Source organism: Amphiprion ocellaris, chromosome 4, assembly GCF_022539595.1.
Source record: "Amphiprion ocellaris isolate individual 3 ecotype Okinawa chromosome 4, ASM2253959v1, whole genome shotgun sequence".
Lineage (NCBI taxonomy): Eukaryota > Metazoa > Chordata > Actinopteri > Pomacentridae > Amphiprion > Amphiprion ocellaris.
The window spans coordinates 15,938,935-15,955,924 of record NC_072769.1 but is presented as its reverse complement, the minus strand read 5'-3'; the positions used below and the strand labels follow the sequence as shown (position 1 = coordinate 15,955,924).

Genomic DNA, 16,990 nt, shown 5'->3' with positions numbered 1-16,990 from the left:
CGCAAGCCAACCAGCTGCCGATACGTCATTTCCAGGCGACCGCAGAATCCAGCTTCGCGCGCGCCGAGCAGTTGAAGGTTTTTCTTACTTTTCTGAAAACAAACGTTTCCCAAAACTGCGAGAAATCTTTGTTCGCGATGGTATGTTACACATTTCAACTATTTATTCGCTCTTACGGGAAGCTGTATGCGCGAACAAAGCGGTTAAATAATGAGAAAATAATCCTGTTAAATCTGCTCGCTGCTGTTGAAACGCAAGTGCGCACTACTGGCTGTTAGCTGCTGCTAAAGAGGATAAACTTGTCAACCATTTATTTGAAGTTAGTGAGGAAAGATTTAGCGAGGAGCACGGAGTGATCATCCTTTGTTATACTGTAGCAGCTGACATTTTTCTGCTGCTCAGTTAACAAAGTTGAGATGATGCTTCTTTTCTGTGTAATTGAAGTCAGAGGCAGAGGCGCCTCCAGAAATGTTTCATGATGGTGGAAAGATGGAGCCACTGAAAATCATAGGGTGGAAAACCAAAAGTCATGCCTGAATTTCAAGAATTTTGTTATGCTGTAGCAGTATGGAGGCTAGTTGAGAAGTATGTTTGTATGAGAATTAAGAAGTCACACATTTGGTCTGTTATTTCAAAGTCAATGTTACTAATTATATGATGTCTACAAATGAACACAGGTGCAGTCAATATTTTGGTTATGTGAGTGACCACGGACTGGAATTTCAAGGGAAAATGTTCACCTAATAGGCAGCACATCTGTAGGTTTTTTTTTGTGGGTGATTACAATATTGAAAATTCTGTCCATTTGTGATTATAATTTACCAAACTACAGCCAGTTATGATACAATGGAATGTGTTTTTTTTTGTTACCAGGCTACCCTATGCTGTCTTTTGGTTTAATGTTTAGAGAGGTCATGATCTACAATACATCCATACATGTAATGTCACTACAAATATTTTGCGGTGACAGAGTCTCCCAGTGAAATAATTGATATGATGGAAAAAAACTATCGACTTTAGTAAATGGATCAGTCTTTCACAGTAAAATATTAGTGACCCGTGATGGAACTCAGGATTCAGTTGTGTGAACTGATGATTTCATAGTAGCTGTGTCATGGTATAGTGTATAGAGACATGGATCTTGTTGCTCTCTGGTGCTGCAGGTGGTTAGTATACTCAGAGGAAAGACTCCTACCAACATCTGGAAGCAACAAACTAAACTTAAGCTCATGTTAACTGTTAACTAAACGCACAAACTGCCTGGTAGTTGTTACTATTACAGTCATCAATTCTGATCTCATTTGCACTCAGACACTGGAATGTATTTACTGAAATCTGTACATCAGAATTTCAGTGATTGGACTTGACATATCAGATCTGGGGTGGCTGTAGCCCCCTTGTCCCCCACTTTGGCGGCGCCTCTGATCAGAGAATGAAATGTTAGAACTGTAAAAGCACCAACTTGCATTCAGTTTGTGAACAATAGTTCACAGCTGCAGTTTGTGTGCAGGGAAAGCAGCTTCTTGTCACAATTTTGCATTTAACTTACATATATCTGTGTGTGCACAGGACATCAGGCGGTTCTTTGTACCGACATTAGCCAAACCTGCGGTGCAGAAACCAGCCTCAAATGGAAACATCAAACCAGATGAGAAGAAGAAGAAGAATCCTCTGTCTTCAGATGAAGAGGTGAAAAAGAAAAAGAAAGAGACCACAAAGGCAAGGAAATTAGGTTATCTCCTGACCTCCTCCTTTACTGAGTCCTTTGTTCCTCCTCACATTGTTCACCTGGGTATATTTTTTTTATTGTTTAGGTCAACAGCTCAAAAACAGAAGAGCAAAGCAAAGATAGTGAGAAAAAACGAAAGAAGCATGCAGTCAGAGTATCAGGTAAGTAGAAATGTGTACCGTACTATTATGATTTCCCTGTACCATTATGTCTCTTTGTTTTGCTGTTACTACATTCAAGTGAAACCATTGTTTTTTTTTAATAAACTATTATTCAGGCATTCTTTAAGATATACAGTGCGCTGTTTAAGAATGGCTGTTTTTAAGGTATGTCTGGGCTCATAATCAGACTGAATTGCTGTTTCATTTCTTTACCACTGAGATGTTTGAGTGAACTCGGACGTCTTTAGAATCCTAACAGATTTAAATTGTTTAAAGTCTAGCATTTCTTTTTTTTTAAATCCAAATAAAAATGAAAATGTGGTACAGGCTAGCTAATTTTGTATGGCATGAAAATGTAAATGTTTGAGTGTGAAAATGTTAAATAACTGATATTAACACGAACAAATACAAAATTAGTAAGAATGTGACAATCTTTGTGTAAATTGGAGGATAGACTTGCAACTTTGAAAATAAGAGTTTTTGAGGATCCTTGAAATACCTTAAAAACCCCTGAAGAGAGGTTAAATAACCTTTGACATGACCAGGAATTCATTTTTTTTTAGAAGAAACAGATTCTTGAAATACTGTTTAGAGGCACATGGGGGGCATTTTTTCAGTAGCTGTTTCTCTTCGTGTTTCTTTTTGTTCAGACTCAGATGACGAGGAGCCTGTGAGGAAGTCAAAGAAATCCCCCAAAGACAAACCGAAGACCAGCAAGGCAGAGCCGCCTCCTAAAAAAGATCCTGTGCAGTATGTCTCTGAAACAGGTGATGATTTATTGTCATCATGCCAACATTCATGCCTGAGCTGTGATTAATTACCTTAGTAGTGAAGTTTTCCAGTGTTTTGTTAATTTTAGAAAGGTCTGTTTTAACTGGATTTTTCCGTATTTGTTTGTAGACTCGGACAGCGACAACTTCCAGTCACTGAAGACGGTCTCCAAATCCAAGCAGAACAGCACTGCCAAGAGGACGAAGCCAGAGGCCGAGAGTGCTCGTCCAGTAGCCAAAGAAGTAAAGTCTCCTGTCAAATCGTCCTTCACGCAGGGAAAAACTCCTCCTGGGCCTGTAACCCCTAAGTCAACCCCACCTCCTCAGCCCAAACAGACCCCCACCTCGGTGCTCGACTACTTCGGCAGTGGGACTATTCAACGCTCGGACAAGAAACTGGTAGCCAGCACCAAACGAAAGGCTGTGAGTAGTGATGATTACTTCTCCTAAGGCTGTCAGACCGTGAAATTATAGCTGACAATTAACGGTCCTGGAAATATTGATCTAACAATCTTTTTTTTATTCCTTTAATGCCTGTTAGTTTTAGATGAATACTATTGCCATGTTTGACTACCACCTGTTTTTGCTGCAGAAAAACAGGTCTTCTTTTTGATTTGGCTTAAAACCAAACTGTGACCGCAGCTGTTTGACTTTGCAACTAAATCCACAACAAAACTGCCAATAGATGTTCACTGAAATGCAACTGAATCTTAGAAGTTAGACAAACATCATACATTACCTCAAGATGATAATTTATTACCATTAAACCATAATAGATGAAGGGGAATTGGAAGTAACGATTGAAATATGACATTTCTAACATTTACCTCCAGTTATTCTAACGATCAAAGCAAACGATTGTGACGATTATGTAATAGTCATGACAGGCCTCGTCTTCTTCTCTTCAAGATCCTTTCTGAGTATTACCACTTAACTCTTTACCCTTCAGTCTTAGCTCATTCTATCCGGCCAGATAAACATTTCTTTCACAGCAAACTAACTTTGTGAAAACTCATCTACTCCTCAGCCAACTCAAGACACAGATGACCTGATAAGTGACGAGGAAATTGCCAGACAGCTGCAGATGGAAGAGGACATGGAGGTAGGCTGATGGTCAGCTGCTTGTCAAGTAACTGGAGCTGAAATAAGCAGTAGATAGAAAGTTATGTTTGTAGGATATTTAATTGTAGGTCTGTATGTAGTAATGTTTTAGAAACAGATCAGTTGATTTTAAAACTGCTTTGCCCAGTGTGACTGTCTATAGATTATCAGGACTAGTGAAGCCATTTGATGATTTAAATTTTTTTAACTTTGTTTTCAAACCTAAACCAAAAATACCAAGAATTCTTTCAAGAAGTCCTAAATTTCAAAGTGACAAGTCCTTGTTTGGAATATTTTGAATACTTGAATGTGAAAACATCACAAATAATAAAGGTTGAAGGAGTTTTAAATGCCATGCAAAGGTTTCTGTGTTCATCTTTCTATTTTTTTTTCTCGCTCTGCCTTCACTCAGCTGGAAAAACAGGTCCATGAGGACGAGGAGTTTGCCCGAACACTGGCCATGCTGGACGAAGAGCCACAGGCGAAGAAGGTAATGAGCACTGTGATAAAAAGGCTTGTTCGCTTTTGATGGCAGGTTGTTAAATATAATGTTCTATGTGTCCTCATCCAGGCTCGTAAAGGATCTGATGAAAAACAAGGCCGAACCGCAACTCCCAAAAAGAGCAGTACAGACTCTGCTGCTGGCAGCACCAGCAGCCTGCCCAAGGCCAGTGGAAGCGTGTCAGAGGATGTGATCAGTCTGTCTCCCAAGAAGAACACAACCCCCGTCAAAACCAGCTCCAAACTGGCCATGATGAAGAAAAAGGACCAGGTGAAGGACAAAGGAACAACTAGCAAAACACCCACTTCGGCTATAAAAATGGAATTCTCTCCCAAAAAGGAGCCCCTTCCTTCATCGATATCAGAGAAGAAGTTCACACCCAAAGCAGGAACGACACCCACCGCACTTAAAACGTCTCCCAAGAAACCTGAGGTAAGCCACGCAGATGTCTTATCAGGTCATAATGAACATAATCTGTCAATAAATAACCTTATTTGATCTGAAAAGAGCTGCAAAGAAACACAAGCAAGAAGTGAATAAAAGCACAGTTAATTGTCCATATCTGTCTCTAACTCAGAGCACAAGTACGAGTCCCGATGACGCAGAGAAAAAGAAGATCAACACTTCAGCTTACAGGAACTACCTCAACAGAGACGGACCACGAGCTCTGGGCTCCAAGGAGGTTCCACAGGTAAACTTTACTGTCTATCATCTGCAGCTGTGGTGATAGAAAAGTCATCGTTTATCTTCTCTTTAGCATTTCTGATGATCATGTTGTGGGGTGTTTTTTAGGGAGCAGAAAACTGTTTGGAGGGCTGTGTGTTTGTGCTGACGGGCGTCATGGAATCAATGGAGAGAGATGATGCCAAAGCGCTCATTGAGCGTTACGGAGGAAAAGTGACGGGCAACGTCAGCAAGAAAACCACCTACCTGGTGCAGGGCAGAGACAGCGGAGTCTCCAAGCTCGAGAAGGTGACCAATCTGACATCCTTTAGAAACGGAGCTAGGGAAGCATTATGCTGACTGGCATGACTTCTTAGATGCAGAAAAAAGTATTAGCCTTAATGTATTGGCTGAATTATATTTTTGTATCTAATAATTTATGTAGCATGAACAGTTTTTGAGTTTTACATGAGTAAATAAAGGCACACAATACTAAAAGTAGCAACAGTCACACTTAATACGCATTTTCCTTTTTTATGCCTTTCTCCTTCCTTCTTTTCTTCATCGTCCTGTCACACAACGTGCTTTTATAGTTAAGTTTCATCGTCTTGTTTCTTGCACTGCTCAGGCGGAGAGTTTTGGCACCAAGATCTTGGATGAAGATGGTCTGTTAGAGCTGATCAGAACCAAACCAGGGAAGAAGTCAAAGTACGAGATCGCTGCAGAAGCTGAGGTCTGTACTCACATGTGTCCCAGTGCAGTTTACAAAGTATGTCATGTTTTAGAGGCAAAATTTGAACCTAGAAGACACAAAAACACAAGTAGCATTCCTTTTTGCTGGTATATAAAGATAGTTTTTGTTTTGTTTGCAGTGGTGTTGCAGAATAATGAACAAGCTGACCTGTAACAGAGCCATTTGCTTGAATGTTTCTAAGATGTTTGAAATAATAAAACCAACATGCTAATTAGCTATCTAGCTTGCAAAATTATATTAGCAGATAATTTTCCTCCTCGTGAGGGCTCCTCATTTAGAGTGCCAAGGCTGATGCGGACAATGTCTTTCTGCTAGGATGAAGCTTTGGAATTTCATTTCTTCTTTTTTTACGACTATTTAAGAGACTGAACTAGCAAACCATTTTGCTTTGAAAAGCAAAAGGTAAAATGATGAATCTGTTGTCAGAACTTCATTACCGTTCATTTCATCCATCATCTATACACAGCTTAATCCTAATTAGGGTCGCGGGCGGGCTGGAATTTATCCCAGCCGACTTAAGGAGAAGGCAGGGGACACCATGGACAGGTCACCTGTCTATCACAGGGCTACACATAGAGACAAACAATCCACTCGCATTCACACCTGGGGACAATTTAGAATCACAAATTAACCTCAGCATGTTTTTGGACTGTGGGAGGAAGCCGGTGAAAACTGACGCTGCACAGGTAGAACATGCTCATTGTATCCAGTGCATGTGATTTATTAATTCATTAGAGAGGGGACGGGCCGATGGGAGCACCTCCCTGCTCCGACACCACTAACCAACACATGCACCCATGTACATGAGCAGTTTAACAAAGTGGATGTATTTTGGTCATTTTGCACCTGTATATACTATTGACTGTAGCTGTATTAATGCTACTTGACTAAACAACATCACCACGGTCCATATACACTACCATTCAAAAGTCTGGGGTCACCCAGACAATTTCATGTTTTCCACGAAAACTCACACTTTTATTCATGTGCTAACATAACTGCACAAAGGTTTTCTAATCATCAGTCAGCCTTTCAACACCGTTAGCTAACACAATGTAGCATTAGAACACAGGAGGTGATGGTTGCTGGAAATGTTCCTCTGTACCCCTATGGAGATATTTCATTAAAAATCAGCTGTTTCCAGCTTTAATAGTCATTTACCACATTAACAATGTCTAGACTGTATTTCTGATTAATTTAATGTCATTTTCAGTTAAATAAAACTGCTTTCTTTCAAAAAAAAGACATTTCTAAGTGACCCCAAACTTTTGACTAGTAGTACATGTTATAGACTTTTTGAATACGGAGGAAGCCCGGAGAACCCGGAGAAAACCCACACATGCACAGGGAGAACATGCAAACTCCGCACAGAAAGATCCCGGGAAGGCCGGGACGCAAAACGGGGATCTTGTAGCTGCAAGGAAAAAGTGCTAACCATCATGCAACTGTGCAGCCCCTGTTCATTTCATGTAAAGATGAATATTATGTTTTATTTCCTTCAATTAGAGCAAAGCCTCAAAGACCAAGACTCCCCCGAGCCAGACTTCAAAGAGCACCCCCAAAGCCCAGAAGATCTCTCCCTCCAAGGGCAACTCCAGGTCCCCTCACACCCCGAGCCCCTCAAAGACCAGCCTGGCACAAGGTCACGGTGCCAGGACTCAAGACAGCAGCACCACACCTGGAAGAGGCTCCGGTCACACAGCCCGGAGGGAGCTGGGCCTTTCCTCCTCTTCTCCTTCTTCTTCAGCCCCAGGACCATCATCTTCGTCAACGACAGGAGAGGGCGGCAGTTTGCTGTGGGTGGACAAGTACCGTCCACGCTCTCTGAAGACTGTGATCGGCCAGCAGGGCGATCAGAGCTGCGCCAACAAGCTGCTTCGCTGGCTGCAGAACTGGCACAGGCACCACGGTGGGGAGGCGGGAAAGCCAGCAGGTAGCGGAAAGCTCAGCCCCTTTAGTTTCACTGAATGTTTTGCAGACGTATGTGTGCTGAAGACCGTGTGTTTTGTCCAGTGGCACGGTTTACTAAGTTCGGAGGAGGGAAAGATGACGGATCAGGACACAAAGCTGCTCTGCTGTCTGGACCTCCAGGAGTGGGGAAGACCACCACAGCTGCACTGGTCTGTGAGGTCAGTCTGAAAACACACACTCATACATATTTCAGGCAGAATTCGGGGCAGTATTTTCTGTGTATTTAGCGCCATCGCTCCCAGCTGGGATGAATACTCTTACACTTGAACATTTGGCTCTAATGTCCTTCTGATTCTAGGAGTTGGGATTCAGCTACGTGGAGATGAACGCCAGCTGTACTCGCAGCAAAAACAGCCTGAAGGAAGTTGTTGCAGAGTCACTGAACAATACCAGCATTGAGAACTTCTACAAAGGTGATCCCTCTTTGATTTTTCTGTGTCTTGCTGTTTCTGTTTGTTACTTGCTTGCACATAATACATCAACTCTGTAGACACTAGTGAATAAAAATGACAAGATACAATGTCAAAACACAGTGTTATGAATGGGAAGGATGCAGCAAAGAAAGTCTTGCGAACAAATGTAGCTTGTTATATTTGGAGTGCCTTGTCTCTGTGATGCAATGTTTGATTGTTAAAGTAGACAGATATCTCAACACTTCAGCAAGACTTCTTTAGCCTTAGACACCCATGCTTTGAGATGATTTAAAGTTAAAAGTCACTTCTCAAAGTTGGAGCACATACAGGACCGACTGAATCGTTGTTTAACAAAAATAAGTTCACTCAAATGGCTCTAACATTTGGAATGACGCCTCAAGGTACCTAAATTATTGTGCATATCAGAATCACTTTTTGGTTTTTAAACCTGCTGATGAGGAGTAATTATGCATGTATTGACTGTGTTCTGTAGGCACGTCTCAGACAGTGAGCAGTAAACACGTCCTGATCATGGATGAGATTGATGGCATGGCGGGTAATGAGGACCGTGGAGGAATCCAGGTAAACAAACACATTTCTTTTAGAGCCTGACCATATTGTCATATTCTGAAGATGTTCCAGGACTGTTTGGCCTAGTAGAATGGAAACAGGGAAGTTCAGGGGAAAAATAACTGATTCATAGGTTCCATACTTGGATTGTTCTGAACCTTCTGAAGAAAAAACATGTGTGATATCAGACTGTATACTGCTCTTAGACCAAAAAGCAGCTCAGGCAGATATTCAGGCTTCTCCAGCTGACCTTTTGATTCAGTAGTTATTGCCTCATCTGTCATGTTTATTTAAATACCTGCCTTTGACCTTTTGTAGGAGATGATTGGCCTCATCAAAAATTCAAAGATTCCCATCATCTGCATGTGCAACGACCGAAACCACCAGAAGATCAGGTCATTGGCAAACTACTGCTTCGATCTGCGCTTCCAGAGACCGCGGGTGGAACAGATCAAGGTACGAACATCAGTGACATGCAGCATAGCCAGCTGTGTCAAAGTGATCAGACTTGATGAAATAATAGATCATGACAAACATGCAATTTTAAAAATGCTCCTTTTGATAATTATTTAATGTTCTGCTGTTTGTCTACATAAATGAAGATCTCACAGCCAATCAGATTAAGGAGTGATTTTACAAAACACACACTGGAGGCTGCTTTATATCACACAACAATCCACATTAACTTTCCTGATCACTTCTTCTTTGTTCTGTTCTTGTTTGACTTTTAAACATAAACACATGTTGTCCTGCACCTTAGCTTGTTGAACGGGATGCTTCTAAGCACACTGAATGTAACCAGCTGGGTGCTTGTGAAGTTCCTACTGTTCAGTTGTACTAACAGCATGCTGCCATGTTCATGACCTGTGTACAGGAGAGGTTTGTGTCTCATTATGGTGTAACTGCACCAGGCTGCTAGCCACAGACACGACACACAACTCCAGCAAAGGATTCTTTCTGATGTTTCTCCAAAAACTTCTCTCATTTTTTAATTGTAAGAAGCTGTTAGACTCATATTGTCAGGATTCCCCTCAATGTAGGCACTTTTGCTCAGCAGCAATTCAACTGTAACCGCTGTTTGTCTGTTATCTACCTTACAATGACATATTTGATTGGAAGCTTTTAAATGTAAATATTTAATTTTTGTTCTCTCTCATTTGTTTTTGTTTTATTTTCCAGGGAGCCATGATGTCCATTGCTTTCAAGGAGGGAATCAAGATCCCGCCACCAGCTCTGAACGAAATTATTTTGGCCTCCAATCAGGATGTTCGTCAGGTAAACACAGATTAAAACTCTCCTGTATTGTTAATCAGGCCAACAAAATAATTGGTTCACCACACTCATGTCTCTGAACTGTATAACTGCTCTGTGATCAGGAAAGCCACCCTGATCACACAGGACCCCTCTCAGTCGCACTGACCCACAAAAACATCTATTAAAAAAAACCATTTTTTCCCACTGCAGTAACCACCCTGAACAAAATGAAATAAGACTCTGAACAGTACATATAATTTTTTTTATCAGCTGCTGTATCTTTTTAACATTTCCTTTGGACGTCTGAACTTTGTGAGCTTGTGTCTTAAGTGTGTTTTGATATGTGTTGTGTTTTATTGTTGAATTTCTGTCACCGTTTGGGGCAGACAATAAAGTCTATCTATCTATCGATCCATTGAAGTCAAAGAAGTAAACTGTTGATCATGGCTTTATATTCCACCCTCCCGTCCACCCTGTTTCCTTCCTCACTGCGCTGCCTTTTTTCTCTCCAGGTGATCCACAACCTGAGCATGTGGTCGGCCAAAGACAAGGTGATGACGTACGACCAGTGCAGGTCTGATGCGGCCAGCGCCCGCAAGGACATGAAGCTGGGACCGTTTGACGTGTGCAGGAAGGTGTTCAGCTCCAGGGAAGAGACGGCCCGCATGAGCCTCATCGACAAGTCCGACCTCTTTTTCCACGACTACTCACTGGCACCACTGTTCATCCAGGAGAACTACCCATATGTTCGACCAGCTGCTGCCGGGTGAGAGAAGCTCGCTGTTCCGCCTCGTGACTATCGCTCAAGAGTATCGGCAAGAGAACAAATAAGTACATCTCCCAAAATGTCCAACTGATGTTCTATATGGTCTTGCTTGTGTGTTTTTTTTCTCACAGTGGTGATATGAAGGCCCACCTGGTGTTGCTCAGTAAGACAGCAGACTCCATCTCTGACGGCGATCTGGTGGACAGACGGATCCGCTCAGGGCAAAACTGGTCACTGCTGCCCACCCAGGTAAGACACACACACACAATACACAAAACAAAGTGGATTTTGTACAACCGTCCTCTGATGTAAGCATTGATTTACAGTGTGAGGTACATGTGCTGATGATGCAGTACTACCACTTCAAAATGCTTTCAAACAGGCTAGTTCAGGCTAAAACCTAATATACTCTGACACACATTCTCATGGGGCAGGGAGGTTTATAAGCGTGTTTTTCTGTGTGTTTGTAGGCTATCTATGCCAGTGTGTTACCAGGCGAGCTCATGAGAGGCTACATGGCTCAGTTTCCAGTCTTCCCCAGCTGGCTCGGGAAAAACTCCTCCACCAGTAAGCATTCCCGCATCGTACAGGAGCTGGCCTCACACATGAGCTTAAAGTGAGTTTTTTTATTACCTATTTACACATTTACAAACACAAACTCTCCCTTGAGAATCGGACTGTTTTATTTTTTTGTCTCCTGCAGGACGCTGAGCAGCAGACAGGCGGTGAACCTGGACTACCTGCACTACCTGCGACAGGCGCTTCTAAGTCCACTACAGAAACACGGAGTGGAGGGAGCCAGTCAGGCTGTGCAGCTGCTGGACGATTACCAGCTCATCAAGGAGGACGTGGACAGCATCATGGAGATCAGCGTCTGGGACAAGCAGCCCGACCCTTACTCCAAACTGGACTCCAAGGTCAGCAGGAGGCAGGAGGGTGTCGTTTTGTTTGTGGGTTTGATTGGAAGAAGTGGTTGCAAGGGACATTTAAGGAAATCTACCACTGCTACTTTAGGCAGTTGCAGCTGGCTGACAGCACTTAACACCATTTGTTAGCATCAATATGTTTTATGTATTTACTCACTTACACCTACAAGTGTTGAGTGCACACATTGTTTAATGAATTTAATTTATTGAATCTTTTTTGGCAATGAACGAGATATCACAACAAGCTGTAAATGCAACACTGACATGTTAATTGCCTCTTAGCTCAATATGGTTATCTTTCTGTACGCCCGATTCAAAGGCTTAATTGTCATATGCAGCAATACACAAGTTATCATACTGACATCCTTAGTTTGTTTTGTCTCTAGCTAGTGCCAGGATTAATCTATTTACAGAATATTTTAAATCAGAGACGCTCGTTACTCGCGTCTTCTCATATATACTAAGGTAACAAATATGAATACACAAGAACAGTGCAAAAATGTATGTACAGAAAAACAGTATAAACAAGAAAAGCACTCAGAGAACGCAGTACTCCGCCAAGGCAGTTCATTCCCCCATATGGCATTGTCAGAAATGAAACATGTTGTTGTAGAAATGCAGCATTTTTTATTATTTATTGATGATCAGAAATCACAGCAACATAGAATGTGGACATTTAATACAGATGTAGCCACAAACAAAACAACCTTGCACTGAGCACGGACATGTGTTATGCATGTGTACGTTATACATGGATACCGGATCACATGACCTAAATATGTAGCAGGTGGCGGGAATTGATGGGACTCAGAAACACCTCCACAATTTAATTAATTGTTCCTTCTATCGTTTCCAACCAATAAGTCCTGATAAGCCCGCAGCAGTGGATTTGTAGTAGAATCTCAATCATGTGATCGTCAGCAGGAAGCTGATGTAGAGTTCACTGGTTGTCATAGTTACAGTGACGCTGTACTACCATCTATCTATCATCACTCGCAATGATACGGAAATCCTTAACAAATCCGTGGATCCAGTCTATAAGCTGCATCACTGCCAAAATCTAATGAGGTGATCCTTGTGTCATTTCTGACCTTCCCTGAAAATTTCATCCAAATCTGTTCGTCCGTTTTTGAGTAATGTTGCCAACAGACAGAATAACAGACGGACAGACAAACATCTGAACTCCGCCGCATTCCTTGGTGGAGTAAATATCCACAGAAATATATAAAGAAAGTTAAATATAGAAAGGAAGCAGAAGAAGTGGTGTAAGGAAAAAGCATGTGCTGTGTTTATGGGACGTAGTAATGATGAATGCTAATCTAATGTTCAGTCTCCTTTTAGCTCTGTTTTCCTGAGGGACATATGTGGCTCTTTAATAACTAAATGCTTCAGTTTGTTCACTGGCCAGCTGCTAACTTTGTCATTTGATACTGGGCAGATGGCAGACAGTATTTTTTTAATGCCTGTTACTGATGACAGCAGTAATGCAGAGATGGGAAAGAAGCTAAAGTCTGCAGAGCTTCAGAGTAAAGTGATAGCTCTCTGCCACACTTGTAGTCATGTGAACCACCGTTAATATAAACAAACTGAGTATGGCAGCTTAATTACTTTTGGTTTGTTGTCGTATTGACATCCAAACATAGTGAGTTTTGACACCTGTGCTGTCGGTCTCTTTCCAGGTGAAGGCGGCTTTCACGCGGACGTACAACAAAGAGGTTCACTTGACGCCGTACTCGCTGCAAGCTGTGAAGAAAGGCCGTCGAGGTGGCGGGGGAGAGTCAGAGTTAGGAGGAGAGGACATGGGCCACGATGTCCAAGAATCTGAGGACGAAGGGGAAGGCCTCAAAACTGATGCTATGATCAAAGTAAGGGAGTTTAAACTGTGATAACGTGCAAACAGGTTTCATCCATGCTAAGAATGTTGTCAACATGTTCTCTGTTTATTTCTCACATCTCCACGTCCCACATGTTCCTCTGCAGCAAAAGAAGGCCAAAACCACAAAGGAGTCAAATAAGGAAAAGAAAGAAGATTCTGGGAAGGGGAAAGGAAAGGGCAAAGGGAAAGGCAAAGTGAAGAAATGATCGATTACCCGATGAGGAAAACAAACTGTTGCAATTCTCTCTGCACTTACATCAGAAAGTAGTGAAACCAGTCTTAATCTCAGCAGGTAACTCATCTAAACACTCAACTAACACTGATTTAGAAGCATCTGTTTTGTTGGGTTTTTTAAATTAACCTTCTGTCACATCTCCATACTGAACAAATGATGCATATTATCAGATAGTTGTGCCTGCCATCATGTCTGTCCGCTGTTGTACGACGTCTTATCAGGAGTATCGTTCATTCAGTTTGTGGTCCACATGTTGAGGATGTAAATAATGTGACTGACTTAGAAGACTGGTAACTCTTTGCTACAATACAGAAATGCCTTTTGCTTTCACTCTACGGTTAGCACAGATTATCATTTCCTGTAAATTGCAATTTTGTAAAACGTTTCATGAGGATTAATAGAGAAATACATTGCTCATGACTGGTGGTTATTGTTTGTTTTTTTCCAAATGAAAAGAGAGCTTTACAAGAAAGTTATTTTCAGATTTTATTCATACTTGGCCTAAACGTAGACCATAAACGCTGATGACCAAATTTATTTATTTGATTGGGACAATGCACATTAATGATTGTCTATTTAGACAGCAATAGGCGTAAATGTGCCAGATGATAGTAACAATGCTAAGGTACATCCACAATCACCAGGCAGGGAAAAAAAAACATATCAGTGAAACATAGGACAATGGGTCATAATAAAAGCACATTACAAAAAGTACACAAAGAAGTTAAAAGTCAATGGTCACAGAGAAATGTTTGGTCCAATCACCACATTCAGCCACTGTAAAGGGCACTCATTGAAATAGTTAGAAATTCGAACTTTCAACCCTACAGTGTTATTGGAGGAAAGAAAACTTTTTCTACTTTTGTGACATTTCTCAAAATTTGAAATTTTCATGTTGAAATTCAAGGTCAGTGAAGTTACCATATATGGTTCCTTGCCCGTTAGTGGTAAAAAAAAAAAAAAAAACATTCCAAGAAATGTATATATCATCACTTAGCACAACTACTCAACCTAAAACGCGTGAGGTTCTTCAACTAACCGTAGTTAGTTTTGACGTTTCAACTGCAAATATGGAAGAGGACCGAGCCGCAAGTCTGTCTTTTTCCAACTTTGGAGAAAAGAGACAGTTTGATACGATGTATTGCTGTAACATAGAGTGATCTTCATTGGTTGGCCGGGTGAAAACCACATGCTTCTCAACCTCACTGAGAGGCGGGAGCAACGCCATATTTAATGTGTGCAGAAGTTACCAAATGTGATCACTTGCCCGATAAAGGGCTATGGTGAGTTTTGAAGGTTGGTAATGTGTGACGCTCCCTTGTAGAGAGTGGAAGACTGTTGCAGATCTTACTGGCCTTCACAGGAGGAGCATTTTGTCCGAAGGCTGTTTTTCTGGGACCTCACAGTCTCCTCTAGAGGAGGCCCTGATCCTGAGACCGCTTTTAAGAAAGTCAGACATGGGGGGTGGGGCGAGTCCACTTTGTACATCAAACAAGCAAATTTTCAAAATTCTCAAAGCTCAATAAGTTGTACTTCTAAGCTATTACAAACATATTTGTTTTCTATCGAAGACCTTTAACGATTGATTCTGTGATATTCAATTCAATTTTTCAATTTTATTTATATAGCGCCAATTACACTCAAATTGTCTCGAGACGCTTTATAGAACCCATATTGCATGTATTTACACCTGTCTGTGACCAACATGTTATACAGTCTTCAATGTGTGATAATATCATGTAATGTAGAAACATTCTAGCAGCACCAAGTGTTTCTAATTTGTCTAAAACTGTTCATTGTAATGACTCAAAAAAATGTGAAAAATTCAGTCACTGAAGACACGTTTCATACAAGAAAATCCAAATCATATTCAGCTTGATTATGTCCAGTGATCAGAACAGTAATGAAACATGCATTAAGGTATCAAGGTTCAGCAATTATTCTGCAGCTGTCCAGATTGCTAAACTTGCTCTTCGGTCAGTGCTACTCTTTGAGACAAAATGTTCAAATAAGGCTTTAAATTTCAAGAGTCAAAGTTCCTTCTTGACTCAGGAAACAGGAGTCGACAAAACGAGCTCATCTCAAAGTGAAGAGCATCTTTCAGCTGTATCACACCGTCTTCGTCAGCAGATGGAGTCTTCTGTTTGTCGTGGAAATGTTCTTTCAGTCTAACAAACTATTGACTCAACTTTAACATTAAAAACAGAACAACTGACATTTACAATTCCATGACGGCTGGGTGAATTTCAGAGTTTTGAGGAAGATGGTGGGATATTATCGAAAGCTCAGAGGAGGACGTTTGTCAATGATTGTAAAAATGATCTCAAATGATGCAGTAAATTGACGATACAGTTGCATAAAGCCGATTGATAAAATCCTGGAAAAGCTTTAGATGGTTAAAATGTAAGAATCAGAATCTTGAAACAAGTCAGAGAAACTTCTGTCAGTAATGAAAACTTTTTATAGTTCAGCAAAGTCTTGATGGACCTGAAGAAGAAATGGCTGATTTGTAGAAAAGACAAGAAATATTTAGACAAACCATTCAAATACCTGCATTCAGTCCAGTCAAAATTAAAAGACGATGGATCCAACTTGCTCATTTTCACACTGACTTAGGAGCTGAAACACGATAGTCACTGATTTGTTGATCATCAGAAAATTAATCAGCAACATTTTGACAGTTAATTGTTTTAAATCATTATTTAAGCATAGATGACAAAAAAATCAGTGATTTCAGCCACTAAACTTAGCATTAGCTTGTTTCCTTAGTTTTCTATCGTAATAAACTCAATATACTTTGGTTTAAAACTTTATTGTCCAAAATAAGGCATCTGTCCATGTGTCAGTTTAGGTTTTGGTAAATTATGCCATTTTCCACTATTTTGACACTGAATGACTACTTGATAAAAAATAGGATTATTCCATTAACCCTTTAAGACCCACCATTGTGCAAGTCCGCCAGGACATATTTTTACATTTTTACATGCTGTAGTGCCATTTTTTGGAGTATTTTTATTTGCTTTACATCAAAATAACCCTGATATCCCAAATTTTAATATGTATTGACTTATGTCTTAACTACTACAAAAAATTGCTTACAAGTGAAATAAACCTTTAAAAAAATGAAAATCATTTTTGTTTTTTTCACATATATTTCAAAATACAGAAATTGCACAGCTGTATCCCTCAAATTTGTAAATTAAAAAAAGTTGCACAATATCCTTTGGAACCACAGGAAATTTATTTGGAGTCTGTACATAATTTGCTTTTTGAGATATGGTCAATTTTGTAACCTGTAA

At 40.7% G+C, this 16,990-nt stretch overlaps 1 protein-coding gene across 1 annotated transcript; it reads left to right on the top strand.

Annotated features, from left to right (window-relative positions):
* rfc1 (replication factor C (activator 1) 1) lies at window positions 1-14,116 on the top strand. The gene is made up of 23 exons (XM_023292680.3): window positions 1-140; window positions 1,570-1,719; window positions 1,815-1,890; window positions 2,541-2,657; window positions 2,791-3,083; window positions 3,688-3,762; window positions 4,174-4,251; window positions 4,333-4,695; window positions 4,841-4,954; window positions 5,056-5,235; window positions 5,555-5,659; window positions 7,187-7,613; window positions 7,694-7,809; window positions 7,950-8,064; window positions 8,558-8,646; window positions 8,953-9,090; window positions 9,814-9,909; window positions 10,401-10,654; window positions 10,786-10,903; window positions 11,125-11,270; window positions 11,358-11,571; window positions 13,260-13,445; window positions 13,561-14,116. The coding sequence occupies exons 1-23, from the start codon at window positions 138-140 to the stop codon at window positions 13,660-13,662; spliced, it is 3,555 nt and encodes a 1,184-aa protein (XP_023148448.2). The 5' UTR covers window positions 1-137; the 3' UTR covers window positions 13,663-14,116.
* Window positions 14,117-16,990: the final 2,874 nt, after the last annotated feature.

Excerpts from the sequence above, each read along its gene's own strand:
- rfc1 (XM_023292680.3), top strand. Across the intron at positions 2,658-2,790 it reads GCAGTATGTCTCTGAAACAG|ACTCGGACAGCGACAACTTC; the intron begins GTGATGATTTAT and ends ATTTGTTTGTAG. Across the intron at positions 3,763-4,173 it reads AGATGGAAGAGGACATGGAG|CTGGAAAAACAGGTCCATGA; the intron begins GTAGGCTGATGG and ends GCCTTCACTCAG.